Below are 17,574 nucleotides of genomic sequence, written 5' to 3' on the forward strand. Positions count from 1 at the left end.
CGGGTTCGGTCCCTGGCCTCGCTCAGTGGGTTCAGGATCCGGCACTGCCGTGAGCTATGGTGTAGGTCGCAGAGCAGCTCGGATCCCACGTGGCTGTGGCTGTGGCGTAGGCCATTGGCTATAGCTCCGACTGGACCCCTAGCCTGGGAACCTCCATATGCTGCGGGTGCGGTCCTAGAAAAGATGAAAAGACCAAAAAAAAAAAAAAAAAAAAGTACATCTTCTAGATGCAGCCTGTCCGGGTTCATATCTCTCTCTGCTTTATCACTTGTTAGCTTTAAGATTTTGGGTAACTTCCTGAAACTCTCCATGTCTTGGTTTTCACATTGTAAAATGGAGATGAAAACAGTACTTATCTCATAGGACTGTGAGTATTAAATGAGTTTAATACACGCAGAGGGCTTAGAAATGTTCTTGACACAGTCAGGGCCATTTAAATGTTTGCTGTTATTATTACCATTATTATCTACCAAATATGATACAAAGACTGTTGATTTTCAAAGAACTGTGATATGATAATACCTATGTAACACTAAACTTACATTAGACATACTGTAATCTTTTAATTATTTGGTAGGCATTTCAGAGTCCTGTAATACCTCAATGAGAAAAAGTGACTGAGAACCAATGGTTAGGTACTGTTATGTAAAATTTTAATTCCTTATTAATCAATTGTGCACATGTTTACTTACTGACCTTGACTTCATCATGGAAAGCTCATGATATATTTAAGATATATATATATATAGATAGATATATATAGATATATATATAAAATGCTAAATAAAATAAGACACCTGGCATTTGCTCCAAGGTAATCCAGGGTGGTGGACAGTAGAGCAAATACAGATGAAACCAGTGGGGCCATGAATTTAACAATAATTCTACCTGGGTTATGGGTATGTGGGTGATTGCTGCACTATTCTTTCCACTTTACTTGAACTCACTGCACTGTTCTCTCTACTCATGTTTAAAAATTAACATGAGCTAATAAAACATAATAAATAGTAAAACACAAAATAAAAATTGGGGGACTTTTGCCTCCAATACAACTGACTAGGCACTCTAGAATTTCTCACAACTATATCCTGTCTGAGGCACATCTCTTGAAGTGTTACTGGTCTTACAAAAGGAATGCAGATCCCCAGGAATACTTCCCACTTGCATCCCCACTCGCCCCTGGGCAGTAAAGAACCTTGTGAGCTGGATCTGGAGTGGTGACAAACTAAGGGCAGAATGAAATAATGGGAGAGGTAAACGCCATAGCAGCAATGCCAGCTGCTGGCTGGATTTTTAACCTTGGGCCAAAAGCAAGTTAGAAAAGCTGAGCCTAGGATTTTGTAGGGAGCCAAGACCCAGATCACTGGCACTCTGCAGCATCTGGGAGAACAAGGAACAAACCCTTTCTGGAGGAAAGCATTCCCAGTTCAAGACCACAGGACTTAGACGGATTTGAATGAGCAATAAGCTTACAAAGATCACCAAACATGCAATAAAGCAAACTACCCTGCAAGTCATCAGAAAGAGAAAAGACAGATTTAGATCCTCAAGGAGGATACACATTGGAATGGTCAAATAGAGCATATAAGAATACCTCATTTTCTTGTGCCTTGCTTTAATGAGCCTTAAAGATAATGCATTTTTTTTTGAAACAAATGGAATGTTTGTGGCAAGCCCGTGTTGAGCAAGTCTACCTGCACAATTTTCCCACCAGTATTTGCACACTTCATGTCTCTGCATCACATTTTGGTAATACTCATTAATATTTCAAACTTTTTCACTATTATGACGTTTGTTATGGTGATCTTTGATGAGTGATCTTTAATGTTACTATTGTAATTGTTTTGGGGGTCTCAAGAACTGGGCTCATATAAGATGGCAAACTTGATTGTTGAAACAGCAACAAAGGATTTAGAATGTTACATAACTTAGTTGATAAAGGAATGGCAGCGTTTGAGGACAGACTCTAATTTTTAAGGAGGGTCTACTGTGAGTAAAATGCTATCAAAGAGGACTACATGCTACAGAGAAATCATTTGTGAGTCAATCAATGAGGGAAACTTCATTGTTGTCGTCTTTTAAGAAATTGCCACAGCCACCCAAACTTCAGCAACCACCACCCTGATTCATCAGCAGTCTTTGCTGAAGGCTCAGATGCTGGTTAGCATTTTTTAGCAATAAAATGTTTTTAAAGTATGTACAATTTTTAAGACACAATGCTATTGCATGTTAACAGATGACAGCATAATGCAAGCATAACTTTTATATGCAGTGGGAAACAAAAAGACTTGTGTGACTTGCTTTATTGCGGTGGTCTGAAACCAAACCTGTAATATTGCCAAGGTATGCCTGTATAAAATAGCTATATGTTAAATATTAGGAAAAAAAGGGACCCAGTCGTAATGATGAGCATACAACAAGAGATTATCAGGTATGAAGAGATAGATCTATAGATAGAAATATGAACAAGTGACTAGTACTTCTAGAAAAGAAAAATGTAATTGGTGGTATAAGCCAATGAATGGATGAGTTGAACAAGAGTTCCAATGTGACTGAAGTGAGTTTCAGTGAACTAGAAGTTATACCCAAATAAATTATCTAGAATGCAGGTCAGAGGAATAAGGAGATGAAGAAAATAGGAAACAAGACATAAAGATATTAAGAGATATGGATGGAATGGCTAATGTATATCTACCTAGAGCTCAGAAGGAGAGAAGAGGAAGAATAGAGAAGAGGCAATAGTTGAAGAAATATGGCTGCAAATTTTCTTGAACTGATTAAAACATGATTACACATATCCAGGAAGGATAATGTATCCTGAATAGGATAAAGAAAAAGAAATCAGGAGTTCCCATCGTGCCTCAGTGGTTAACCCGACTAGCATCCACGAGGGTGCGTGTTCGATCCCTGGCCTCGCTCAGTGGGTTAAGGATCTGGCATTGTTGAGAGCTGTGGTGTAGGTAGCAGACGTGGCTCAGATGCAGCGTTTCTGCGGCTCTGGCGTAGGCCAGAGGCTACATCTCTGATTCGACTCTTAGCCTGGGAACCTCCATATGCCGTGCTGGTGCGACCCTAAAAGACAATAAATAAATAAATAAATAAATAAATAAAAATAAATCCATGCTGGGAAGAAGGGTAGTGAAACTACAGAAGATCAAAGACAATGACCCTAAAAAATCCAAGGATAAAGGGCAGATCAACTATAAAACAAGGACAACCATAGTGACATTAGACTTCTCACTAACAAACAACAGATGCCAAAAGACAAAAGAATGGTAACCATTAAGCTAAAACTGTGCAAAAGTAATTGAGAGTGAGGTAGAAATAAAATATTTGCAGATAAACACCACCTGGGGGAGTTTATCAACAAGAGACTATCACTAAAGGAACTTTTAAGGAAGTACTTTAGGAAGAAGGAAAATGCTCCCTTCATGTGATGCATAAAGGGATGATGAGTAAATAAAATAAAAAACATTTATGTAAATCCAGATAAAAATGGTCATTTATTTTAAGAGTAATTTCAAATTTGTGGATATAAAACAGGAAGAATGAAAATGCTGAGCAAGAATAACATGTAAGTCAAGAATGAGATTTAAGGTGATACTCCAATGTCTTTGTATTATATGCAGGTGGGATTAAGATACTGTTTCACTTTAGTATATGTCAAGTTAAATACGTGTGATAAAAGTTCAAGGCAAACATCTAGAAAATAGAAATAGAGGGCTGAAATTCTAAGCAACTGGGGAGGGGGAGAATGGAATAAGAATTAAGAAGAAAATCAATTAAAACATGAAATAAATATAAACAAAAAAGCAAGATAATGGAAACCATCACGATAAACATGGAGTTTTCATCATGGCTCAGTGGTTGAAGAATCCGACTAGGAACCATGAGGTTGTGGGTTCGATCTCTGGCCTCACTCAGTGGGTTAATGATCTGGTTTTGCTGTGAGCTGTGGTGTAGGCCGGTGGCTACAGCTTTCTATATCTTGAGTGAGTATTTGTCTTTTTGCCATTTCTAGGGCCGCTCCTGCGGCATATGGAGGTTCCCAGGCTAGGGGTCCAATCGGAGCTGTAGCCTCCGGCCTATGCCAGAGCCACAGCAACTTGGGGATCCGAGCCACGTCTGCTACCTACACCACAGCTCAAGGCAACGCTGGATCGTTAACCCACTGAGCAAGGGCAGGGACCGAACCTGCAACCTCATGGTTCCTAGTCGGACTTGTTAACCACTGCACCATGACGGGAACTCCATCATTAGGAAATCTTTAAGTCATCCATCACTTAATAGGTAAAAACAAAATAAATCATCTCAGCAGATGCAGAAGAAGCATCTGATAAAATTTAAAACCCAATCATAATTAAAATGTTCAGCAACTAAGAATGTAGGAGAAATTCTTCGGCCCTAATAAAAGGTATCTGCTAAAAACCTACAGTAAACATTCTCCACAGGGAAACAATGGAAATCTATCTTTTAAAAATTATTATTTTTTTGGCCATGCCTACAGCACATAGAAGTTTCCGGGCCAGGGATTGAACCTGCACTATGGCAGCAATAAAAGCTGCTTCAGTGGTAACACTGGATCCTTAACCCACTGCACCACAAGAGAACTTCAGAAATCTACCTTTTATAAAGAATAGCACAAGGATGTCCACTATACCACTTTTACTAAAGACAGTAGGTCTTAGCCAGTGCAGCAATATAAGAAAAAGATATTGAGGAAATAATGATGTTGTGAGTTTACTTAATTTAGAGTAAATTAGTAAAAATAATAAACAAAAAATTCAAACTTGAATCTAAATCAAACATCCTCCTGTGTGAATGCTATCCACTCACAAAACCTACAGATTCCTCTGAAGGCAGCAGTAATTCCAGACACCATCTGCGTGCATAGCAGTCATCTCTAAAGAGGACAGGAAGGCACTGAAAGGTTTATGGTGTTACCTCTTGTTTCCCAGAGTTAAGGAAATAGGTATTAAATACAAAAACAACATGATCTCCAAAGAAGGAAGTCTAATTTTCGGAGAGGAGAAACATTTTTGGATCAGGCATAGAACTCAGTTCTTTATTCTTTCAGAGAGGAGCTTAAACCCACATGTCCAAATCCTGCCCACCTGAGAGTTAACAAAAGCTCCACTTTCTCAAAAAATCATTCTTTGTCTACTTTAGTTCTTAGTGAATCCCCTTCTCAGAATGACTGCACTTACTGTAGCAGGTATTAAGAACTTAATCACAGATTTGGTATCTTTTACCATTATTTTACCATTTAATTTCTTTCCTTAGGATATTTATTTTCTTATTTTATATTTTTAATTTTATTTATTTATTTACTTTGGCTGCACCTGCAGTTATGTGAAAGTTCCTGGGTCAGGGGTCAAATCCGAGCCATAGCAATGACAATGCTAGATCCTTAACCCACTGCACAAGGGAACTCCAGGACCATTTAATTTTTTTAAATAGTTATTTCCCCAATACAATTTTTTTCCTACTGTACAGCACAGTGACCCAGTTACCCATACATGTACACATTCTATTTTCTCACATTATCATGGTCCATCATAAGTGACGAGACAGAGTTCCCACTGCTATACAGCAGGATCTCATTGCTAACCCATTCCAAAGGCAACAGTTTGTATTTATTAACCCCAAGCTCCCCAACCACCCCACTCTCTCCCCCTCCCCCTTAGCAGCCACAAGTCTGTTCTCCAAGTCCATGATTTTCTTTTCTGTGGAAAGCCTTATATTAGACTCTGAATATAAGTGATATCCCATTTAATTTTTATATTGTTATTTATCAAACACTAATTACCTAATTTATAAATAGTATAACTCATTCCTGAATGAGAGCAATTCTTGAATTGTCATTTAACTTTGCATCTATCTATCTATCTCTCTATCTCTCTTACATCCCAGTATAGATGTCTTCCATATATCCTGGGGTCCAATATGATACTTTGCTTTATCGCCCATATAATTCAGAATCTAAACAGTGATTCAGAGATGCTCTGGCAACAGAACTGTAATATACCCTCCCTCTATTACCTAAAGATTGGTGCATGTTCAGATGAATAAAAACAAATGGAGGCCAACCGTGATTAAAACCAAGGAGAGAGAACTTAAATAGATCATTTATATAAACCATAAATTAAAATGATCTTTTAGGAGTTCCCATCGTGGCGCAGTGGTTAACGAATCTGACTAGGAACCATGAGGTTGCAGGTTTGATCCCTGACCTTGCTCAGTGGGTTAAGGATCCGGCATTGCCATGCGCTGTGGTGTAGGTCGCAGACGTGGCTCGGATCCCGCGTTGCCGTGGCTCTGGCGTAGGCCGGTGGCTACGGCTCCAATTCGACCCCTAGCCTGGGAACCTCCATATGCTGCGGGAGCAGCCCTAGAAAAGGCAAAAAGACCAAAAAATAAAATAAAATAAAATAAAATAAAATCATCTTTTACATGGAGCATAAAACACTTTCTTCACTAGGCTACAAGAAAAAAAGTTAAGAGAGGAAAGAATTATATATGGAACTTACCTTGCCTATGAATCATGCCTCCATGCATGATTCTTGCAACAATACAGTGATTTAGCTCATTCATTTTTAAGGTGATTCCCTGTAAAAATTGAAGCAAAAATAGAATTACTATGAGAGCGCACTTCTTTTTATGTTATGATTTTGCTGTAGATTATCTTAATTACAAAAGTTAGGAAAACATTACAGAAGATATGGAAAATGGAGGGGAAAACTGCCACTATACCATGACAGAAATATTAATTTTAGTATTTTGATTGCTATAATAGTATACATACATTTTATATAATGATTTTAAATCCTATAATTATTTTCCATGTTGCTAATGATTTAAAAAGCTTTTAAAATGGATATGTAATTGACATACGCTTATGTAAAGTGTACAATTTATTCATGTGTGAAACCATCACCACAATCAGGATAGTGAATATATCCATCACCCCCAAAAGCTTCCTCATGCCCACTGATAATCTACTCCCATCCCTGGATGCCCTGCTCCCCTACCCCCAATATCTCCAAGCAACTACTGGTATGCTTTCACTGTCTATAGATTAGTTTGCGCTATCAATGAACTTGTACAGTGTGTACTCTATTGTTGCTTCCCCCTAAGAGTGTGAGATTCAGCCATGCCACTGCACATATCAATAGCTCATTCTTTGTTATTGTTGCATATTCCATATTCCATTGTATGATATACTATTTTGTCTATCCATTCACTCACTGAATTGATTCTTTCAGTTTTGCTATGTCTGAAAATGTTTTTATTTTGCCTTTATTTTTTGATAGATACCTTTGCTGGGTTTAGAATTTTCAGATGCAAGGCTTTTTTTTTTCCTTTCAGTACTTTAAAGACATTGTTCCTTTTAAATACACTGTTTCTGTTAAGAAATCTATCATCCTTATCTTTGTTCCCCTGTGTGTAAGATCTTTTTTTTTTTAATTTTTAAGATTTCTTTTTTATCTCTGTTTTTAAGATCTTCTGTTTATCACAGGTTCTAAGCAGCCTGATCATGATGTACTTTGGTGTTCTCTTCTTCATGTTTCTTGTGCTTGGGGTTCACCGCAGTTCTTGCATCTGCAGCTTTACAATTTTCAGCAAGTTTAGAATATTTTCAGCCATTATTTCTTCAAATATATTTTCTGTCTCTTCTCCACTCTCTTCTTTTTCATTGACTCTAATTAGCCACATATTAGGCTGCCTGAAGTTATCCCACAACTCAGTGATAGTCTTCATTAAAAAATTTTTTTCTTTCTATGTTTTGTTTTGGATACTTTCTATTGGTATGTTTTCAAGCTCACTAATCTAGTCTTCTGAAATGTCTAATGTGCCATTAATCCCAGTATAGCTTTTCTGCTAATTCTAACAATAGCTTTGTCAGTTTTGATTGATTATTCTCTACATTATAGTTCACATTTTCCTGCCACTTTACATGCTTAGTAATGTTTGATTAGATTCCAGATGCTATGGATTTTATTTTATTGTATGCTAGACATTTTCTTTATTCCTGTAAGTAATCTTAAGCTTTTCTTGGGATGTACTTCAGTTACTTGGAAATAGTTTGATCATTTGGGTCTTGCTTTCATGATTTTTTAAGGCAAGTCTGGAGCAATTCTCTGTTTAGGGTTAATTATTCCTCATTACTAAGGCAAGAAAACAATGCCCCATGAACTGCTTTTTCTTGTCTGGGTGGTGGGAACAGGCTCTGTTTCCTCTAATCCATTTGGATGGGCCTTCCTTGGTTGATAGGTTCCTCTCATAAGTGTGCTGATCATTATTCAGATGAATACTTGACGAAGACCTTCCACTGATCTCTAGACTTCTCTCTCTGTGAAACTCTCATTCTCAGTACTTTCTGTCCTATAAACTTTAGTTGCTTTGGTCTCCCCAGACTCTCAGCTCTGTCTCCCTCACTGTACTGTGGCCTGGAGACTCTCTCATGTCGGTAAGGCAGGGCAATCATAGGGTTCGCCTTACTTGCTTTCTGTTTCTTTGGGATCCCTGTCCTTTGCTGCCTGATGTCCAATGTCTTGAAAACTGTCCTTTCACTTTTGGTTGTTTCAGGTAAGAGGGTAAATTTGTCCCTTGTTATGCCACCTTGGCCAGAAGTGGAAGCCCTATATACTTAATGCCCGAATACTATTTTATGGAATAGATTATTTTTTGTTTTCCAACTATTCACCATTATAATGCAAGCTTTCATAAACATATTTTTGCACTAGGCCTGGCTGATTCTAAAATCACAAAGAGACCTTTTAAATAATATTGCCTTTTAAACTCACTCTTTGGATTTAGTCACAGGAAGTCTAGAAGAGAGCCCAGATCTGTATTTTTAACAAGCTCCCTTGGTGAAAACTCATCTTGAATTTGAGATGATTAGGGGTAGGGGGACTCTGAGTTTTCTTCTTCACTGGAAAACAACATTCTGTTAGAAAGTTTCATGAGAATATTTGAGAATTTATAATCTAGACCCTGTATAAGTCTCAGGAGTGGTAGGCAAGCAATGTAAAAAAACTGATTTATCAAATGTTTCTAGTGCCAACATTCAACTGTAATGTTAAAGTTTCATTTCCACCTTGCACATTCAATCAGTATGTGTGGTCAGCAAGAGAGGTGTTCCTGAAAAAATGGTGTAAAGGACTGTGTAAGTCAAATTAATTACATAAGGGATATGACAGTACAATGTGGGCTCCACCCTTGAAATTAATAAATTAATGTACTCAACCAGTATCACAGTGAATGTGTTATATCGCAGAAACTCTGCCAGGCACAGCAGTGCACAATACAGACAGTGTCTCTCATGGCTAGGGAAAGTACACCTCAAACCAACTAGAGTTAATATTTATTATTTTGTCTTTAAACATTTCTATGCAGAAAGGAACGGACACATTTTCCTCTGCTCCTAAGTCCCCAAATTCCAGGGAAAGGCTTAGCCCAGCTTAGATTGGGTATCTACTCCTGAACGCACCCCAGCGTGGGGTAAACTCCTGGCCTTTCCTTGTTTAAGTCTTCCCCCTACTATCTAAGCTATTTTAAGTTTGGTTTTTATCACCTGCAACTAGGGGAGACCAAATCAATAGAAAAATAATTATAAGTGAGATGTTATAAATGGGAAAATAAGGCTATCATGGGAGTTATCACCTTTGGAGGATGGACCTAACATTGTTGGATACATTTCCGAAGGTCCAAAAAGCAGAGATCATACAGGTATATCCTGAATGGTAATAAAATGCTTTTTAAAATTTTATTTTGGGAATTCCCGGCATGGTGCAGCAGAAAGGAGTCCAACTAGGACCCCCGAGGTTGTGGGTTTGATCCCTGGCCTTGCTCAGTGGGCTAAGGATCTGGCATTGCCGTGAGCTCTGGTGTAGGTCGCAGATGCAGCTTGGATCTGGCACTGCTGTTGCTGTGGCGTCGGCCGGCAGCTACAGCTCCGATTAGACCCCTAGCCTGGGAACCTCCACATGCTGCGGGCATGCCCCTAAAAAGACAAAAATAAATAAATAAATAAAATAAAATTTTATTTTATTTTTTGGCCATAGCCGAGGAATGTGGAAGTTCCTGGGCCTGGGATCAAACCTAAGCCACAGCAGTGACCTAAGCCACAGCAGTGACATAGCAGGATCCTTAACCTGCTGAGCCATGGGGGAACTCCTATAATGCTTTTAATAGGACAAATAAGCAAGAAAATGAAGCTGTATTAAATGTAATAGAGGAGTTCCCATCGTGGCTAAGAGGTAATGAACGTGATGAGTATCCATGAGGATGTGTGTTTGATCCCCAGCCTTGCTCAGTGGGTTAAGGATCTGGCGTTGCCATGAGCTATGGTGTAGGTTGCAGACACAGCTCAGATCCTGCGTTGCTGTGGCTGTGGCGTAGCCTGGCAGCTGTAGCTCTGATTGGACCCCTAGCCTGGGAACCTCCATGTGCCACTGGTGTGGCCCTAAAAAGTCAAAAAAAAAAAAAAGCAAAGAGAAGTATATTATTGAAAAAATATATTTTACATAAAATAATTCCTGTTTTTATGACAACCAGTTAAAAGGAGAATATACACACCTTCACTAGGATCACAGAAGATGGAAGAGAGAAGGGCTTTTTTGTTTTTGTTTTTGCTTTTTGGGGCCGCACCTGTCGCATATGGACGTTCCCAGGCTAGGGACTGACTGAATAAGGGCTGCAGCTGCCGGCCTACACCACAGCCACAGCAAACCGTGGGATCCGAGCCGCATGACCTACACCCCAGCTCACGGTAACAACGGATCCTTAACCCACTGAACGAGGCCAGGGATGGAACACGCATCCTCATGGTTCCTAGTCGGGTTTGTAACCTGCTAAGACATAAACAGGAACTCCCAAAAGAAGGGCTTCTTTAAGGAGACTTTAAGGGGAGACTCAAGCCCTTTTTGGGCTTTCTGAAAAACATTAAGTCGGGGATGCAGTTTTACACTTTTACTCAGTCCATGTTTCTGTGTAGTCAGCCTTCATACAAAAGATCGAGCCACAGTCACTGGGCTGCTTTAGAACATGATGATCACAAGACATTTCTGGGCCCCCTTCTTGTGGTCCCTTCCACTCTCCTGTCTGCTCTGGCTGGCTGAATGTTACCCTCTCTCCCTGTTCTCTGACACAGCCTCCTCTCCCCATAGCTCTATCACAGCTGTACCTGTTAAACAAACTGTGCTAAAGTGAGTATTTACTTATTTATTATAGGCAGCCTTGTGGAAAGCCAGCTCCAGGAAGGGGCCTCGTCTTACCTGCCACTATGTCACTGTCATACAGTGATCTGCCCATAGGAGGCACTTAACAAACATTTGCTAAGCGAGTGAACAAATATATAAAATGAATGCGTGTTGGAGTTCCCGTCGTGGTGCAGTGGTTAAACGAATCCGACTAGGAACCATGAGGTTGCGGGTTCGATCCCTGGCCTTGCTCAGTGGGTTAACCATCCAGCATTGCCGTGAGCTGTGGTGTAGGTCGCAGACGTGGCTTGGATCCCGTGTTGCTGTGGCTCTGGCGTAGGCTGGGGCTACAGCTCCGATTCGGCCCCTAGCCTGGGAACCTCCATATGCCGCGGGAGCGGCCCAAGAAATGGCAAAAAGACAAAAAAAAAAAAAAAAGAATGCGTGGAATATTAGACTTTCAGAGCTGGGTGGGATCTTGGGGATCATGTAGTCAAGCATGCTTTTGGTAGTACTAGCTAAGCAAAGCGCGAGCAAACTGAGGCCCGCTGATACAAAGCGATTTGCCTGCGGCACTCAAAAGCTGCTACTGCCCACACTCTTAAGCCAAAGAGCTGTTTGGAGAGTACCAGAGGGGTGAGGTGATTCGCACTTGCCCTGCCTGCTGTAGGTGCTCAGACAATGCAGTATGGCTGGCAAAGAACAGTAAATGAGAATTACAACCCAACTGCCTAGAACTGAGGGCTTTCTGGGAATCACAGTCATAGTATCATTGCTCTGTAATTCCTCCTGTAATTTGGAAAGCTACTGGGAAACTTCTTACATAACTTGTTTTTCTATATCCCAATATCCCTTTGCTATGCTCCGAGGAAAAGACAATGAATATATAAGTTGAATGTTTTCTTTTTCCCTAAAGATATGACTCCTCTCCAAACCTGGAACTTTCCCAGTATTCCTTGTCTCAGTGGGTAGCATCTTTGACCATCTGCCTGTGGAAACCTAAAGCTTAGAGTCATCTTGAATACTTGCTTCTCCCTCAGCTCCCACTGTCAATCCATTACCAAGGTCGACTAACTTACTCTTCTGTTCAATCTATTCACTTCTTTCCATTTGACATGCGTCCCTCTAGTTCAGAGTTCCATCATCTCTCCACTGTATTACTGCAATAATAGTCTTTTAACTGGTCTCCTTATATCTGCTCTTGTCTCCCTCTAATCTATTCTCCAGAGGAATTATTTCTTTTTAAAAAATTTTTATTATAGTCGATTTACAATGTTCTGTCAAATCCTGCTGTACAGCGAAGTGACCCAGTTACGCATATAAAATACATTTTTTCTCATATTATATCCATCATATTCCATCACAAGTGACTAGATATAGTTCCTGATGCTATACTGCAGGATCTCATTGCTTTCCACTCCAAATGCAATAGTTTGCATCTGCCAACCCCAAACTCCCAGTCCATCCCACTCCCTTCCCCTTGGCAACCACAAGTCTGTTCTCCATGTTCATAAGTTTGTTTCTTTTCTGTAGATCCGTTCATATGTGCCCTATATTAGATTCCAGATATAAGTGATATATGGTATTTGTCTTTTTCTTTCTGACTTACTTCACTTAGCATGAGTCTCTAGTTCCATCCATGTTGCTGCAAATGGCATTATTTTGTTCTTTTTAATGGCTGAGTAGTATTCCATTGTATATATGTACCACAACTTAATCCATTCATCTGTTGATGGACATTTAGGTTGTTTCTATGTCTTGGCTATTGTGGATAGTGCTGCAATGAACGCAGGTAGGCATGTATCTTTTTGAATGAATGTTTTGTCTGGATATATACCCAGGAGTGGGATTGCTGGGTCATATGGTAGCTCTATATTTAGTTTCCTGAGGTACCTCCATACTACTTTCCACAGTGGTTATACCAGTTTACATTCCCACCAACAGTGTAGGAAAGTTCCCTTTTCTCTACACCCTTTCCACTATTTGCTATTTGTAGACTTATTATTAATGATGGCCATTCTGACTGATGTGAGGTGGTACCTCATTGTAGTTTTGATTTGCATTTCTCTAATAATTAGTGATGGTGAGCATTTTTTCATTGGCCTGTTAGCCATCCATATGCCTTCTTTGGAGAACTATCTATTCAGGTCTTCTGCCCATTTTTCAATTGGGTTGTTTTTTTTTTTTTGCTGTTGAGTTATATAAGTTGTTTGCATATTCTGGATATTAAGCTCTTGTTGATTGCATTGTTTGCAACCATTTTCTCTCATTCCATGGGTTGTCTTTTTTTTTTTTAATGCTTTCCTTTGCTATGCAAAAGCTTGTAAGTTTGATTAGGGCCCCTTGGTTTACTTTTGTTTTTATTTCTATTGCCTTGGGAGACTAACCTAAGAAAACATTTGTATGGCTGATATCAGAGAATGTTTTGCCTATGTTCTCTTCTAGGAGTTTTACGGTGTCTTGTCTTATATTTAAGTGTTTAAGCCATTTTGAGTTTATTTTTGGGCATGCTGTGAGAGTGTGTTCTAGTTTCATTGATCTACATGCAGCTGTCCAGTTTTCCCAGGGCCACTTGCTGAAGACACTTTTTCCCATTTTATATTCTTGCCTCCTTTGTCGAAGATTAATTGACCATAGGTGTCTGGGTTTATTTCTGGGTTCTCTATTCTGTTCCAGTGGTCTGTATGTCTGTTTTGGTACCAGTATCACAAGTCTGGGAGAGTTATGCCTCCTGCTTGGCTTTTTCCCCTCAGGATTGCTTTGGCAATTCTGGGTCTTTTACGGTTCCAGTTCTGAGAAAAATGTCATGGGTAACTTGATAGGGATTGCACTGACTCTGTAGATGGCTTTGGGTAGTATGGCCATTTTTACAATATTACTTCTTCTGATCCAGGAGCATGGAATATCTTTCCATTTCTTTGAATCCTCTTTAATGTCCTTGATTAATGTTTTATAGTTCTCAGCATGTAAGTCTTTCACCTCCTTAGGTTTATTCCTAGGTATTTAACTTTTTGTGTGCAATTTTAAAAGGTATTATATTTTTATATTCATTTTCTAATATTTCATTGTTAGTGTACAGAAATGCAACCAATTTCTGAATGTTAATCTTGTATCCTACTACTTGCTGAATTCCAGAGGAATTATTTCTAAAATGAAAATTGGATCTCCCTGCTTAAAACTCTTCAACAGCCTCCTACGATCTTTACAATAAAAAATAGAATCAGCACTGATGTGGTCCTGTTCCTACCACACACCTTGTTTTCTATAGTCCAGCTGTGGTACCTTCTTTAAATTTTGAAATTATGCCAAGAGCCTTTTCACTAGCAGGTGTCAGCACATGCTACTTGGTCTGCCTGGATGGGCTCCATGCCCCCTGCCCCCTCTGTTTAGTTAACATCAAGGAGCTTTCCCTTGATTTTCCCAATCTATGAGAACTCCATGAGGAGGAGGCAGGGTTCAGCAACAATTCTATTCCAACACGATTCCTAGGTACCGAGAAACTGAGTTCACATTAACTAGGTAGATGTGAATGGAAGGAATTTCATTTTAGCAATGTTAATTCTTTGAATATCTTCCGAATTAGTCTTCCTCTAATTTTGTTGAAAGCAAAAGACCTAGAAACCGCCATACGTGTAAAAGGAATTTTAGACATTCACTTTTTCAACACCAATTCCAATATTTCAAACTGTACCTCTCTTTGCTGCCTGAGAAGTTTTTATAATCTAGACTATAACACCAGGTGTGTCCTTTTTGTAGTTGTTGAGATTGCGAAAGGAGAGGTGGGAAGGAAAGTGAATATACGTTAGGCGTGGTGTCAGGCAATTTTAGGTGAGGGCAGGGTAGGGGTACAGTGATGGCCTTTGAATGAAGATCTGGAAACTGATCTCTTCAAACCTATCCATGCCTTCCTTCCCTCCCTACCTTCTAATAGTTTAGTAGAGGCTGAAGCCAGCTGTTCCAACTCATGCTGGGATTTCATAAGAGTACAGAAAACTTTCCTACTTACCATTGGTTCATCTGTGTTCTTTTGGAACTGGACCAGGCGAACTCTGGTCACATTCTCCATATCCATGTCCCCATTAGCACTTTCTGGAGAATCACCATTTAAATAGGGAGAAGTAGGAGGAGGTGTGACCCTCAATGCTTCATCACTGTAAACTTCATGTGCCACTACATCGTGAGTCTGAAGTAAGGCCTGATATTTTACAAAGGAAATAAAATATTAATAATAGTACTATTCTGGCAGAAATGTATTATTTAAAAAAATATATAAAATTATTCTTTGTTTCACAAAGGTATCGCTAATCTAAGGAGAACTCAAAGCACATTATACCTAGATATAGCCATACCATAATTACGTTGTGACAAATAATTGTGATAGATGGATTTTTTTTTTTGTTTGTGTTTTTAGGCAGCACCTGTGTCATATGGAGGTTCCCAGGCTAGGGGTCGAATCAGAGCTATAGCTGTTGGCCTACACCACAGCCACAGCAACATGGGATCCGAGCTGCATCTGAGACCTACACCACAGATCATGGCAATGCCGGATCCTTAACCCACTGAGTGGGGCCAGGGATCGAACCTGCGTCCTCATGGATGCTAGTCAGATTTGTTTCTGCTGAGCCACAATAGGAACTCTGGATTTTTTTTTTTAATGAAAGAATGGATGAGTGAATCAATGAATGGATGTGTTTGTTGATTATCTGGGCAAGAGGTGCTGTCTGGTGCTATGAAAAAGTGCCCAAAATAACTTGTTCAAATAAAGACTGACATAATGCAATTTCAAATAATTTAGCAGAAAAAAATCATCTATACATAGAGCTGGCAAATTTGTGCTGGGACTTAAAACAGAAATGAATTTTTTAAAAAAAAGTGTAAATTGGTATACTGAGTGAATATCTTTCATCAACAGTATTAACAATAACTCTCTTATATAACACAAAGGATAATTTATAAATACAACTTAGTAAAAAAATAAACACACAAATGTACCTGAAGAAATGTAATTTCCCAAATACCACATGATATGAAACTCAAAATCTAAACCTATTTAATGTTTTTGTTCATTTCTACTTTTTGGAGCACTTACCTAAATTAAAAATAAGTTGATAATTATTATGACTTCTTTTTGCAAAGCCCATTAATGAAAAGTGATTTCTTTGTATTGATATCTCTAGATGTCATCTTGGTATGAAACTAGGTAACAAATATCCCCCTTTTCCCTAAAAAAGGCTATTCTTGCACTTACTGTGTCTTTTCTGCCATTATAAGAAAGTTTGTAATAAGCATGAATATTTGAACTCTTCTACTTCCAAGAGAATTTTACAGATGAGTATCAGTATGTCTGGTGCTTTACACAGACTATATTTCCTTGTGTGCTAACTATAAATTCAGTTCTGTTTTAGTCTGTGATCAGTGTGGTAATGAAATATCTAAAGATAATGAAACATAATGAAAATTAGCTTAAAAGTAAAACCTTTAGTATCTCAAGTTAAGTTATTTAATTAAAAGATTTACCAAAGTCATGACTTGGCTATTTTCACTTTAAAGGTATGCATACGAGGCAAAAATAAGGTAACAATGCAGTAAAATCATAAAGAAGATGATGTTGATTTGTTATCAACAGAGCATATGTGTGGAGCAATATATGCACTGAATTTCTTTCTTTTTTCTTTTTGTCTTTTTAGGGCCACATCCTCAGCATATGGAAGTTCCTGGGCTAGGGGTTGAATCGGACCTGTATCTGTCAGCCACAGCAATGCAGAATCAGAGCCATGTCTGCGACCTACACCACAGCTCATGGCAATGCCAGATCCTTGACCCACTGAGCAAGTCCAGGGATTGAACCTGCATCCTCATGGATGCTAGTCAGATTTGTTTCCACTGAGCCATGATGGGAACTCCTGCATTTGAATTTCCAATGGAAATGGCAGATATTTCCAAGATCTCAGAGGGCTGGTCTAAACTGAGATCTGAGTGAGGGACACTAAACAGTGTGGCTTGAAAGCAGGGCTCCACAATGGCCCTGGGGACCTTGGCTTCCTGACTACACCCTGCCCTAGTACCCGAAAGTGTAGCAGTTGTGCTAGGAGGGGAAATCTCCGCCCCCCCACCCCGCCCAGTTTAACTGTAGCCACTTAAGAGACTACGATTGAGGGCAAAAAGCAAAAATCAGTAATAGACAGAAAAACTTCGTCTGCTAAAATTAGGTTCATTGTATTAATTACAGAGGTGTCTTCTATAAACAGTGGATTTTAAAAAACATGCTTTGTATGACTGGAAGATATATAGCCAGGCACAGAGAACCACACTTCATCAGGATAATGCCAGTTACACGGGTTGGAAAAAGTGCTTATAGTGCTTTTTGCAA

General features: G+C 39.2%; 1 protein-coding gene across 1 annotated transcript in view; it reads right to left on the reverse strand.

Moving 5' to 3' along the window:
* Nucleotides 1-17,574, reverse strand: part of CASK (calcium/calmodulin dependent serine protein kinase) — a 368,751-nt gene that overhangs the window by 38,604 nt on the left and 312,573 nt on the right. The window contains 2 exon segments of the mRNA XM_003360270.5: nucleotides 6,531-6,609; nucleotides 15,211-15,399. Of these exon segments, the coding sequence (XP_003360318.2) occupies nucleotides 6,531-6,609; nucleotides 15,211-15,399 (268 nt within the window).

This window comes from Sus scrofa, chromosome X, assembly GCF_000003025.6.
Source record: "Sus scrofa isolate TJ Tabasco breed Duroc chromosome X, Sscrofa11.1, whole genome shotgun sequence".
NCBI classification, from domain to species: Eukaryota; Metazoa; Chordata; class Mammalia; order Artiodactyla; family Suidae; genus Sus; species Sus scrofa.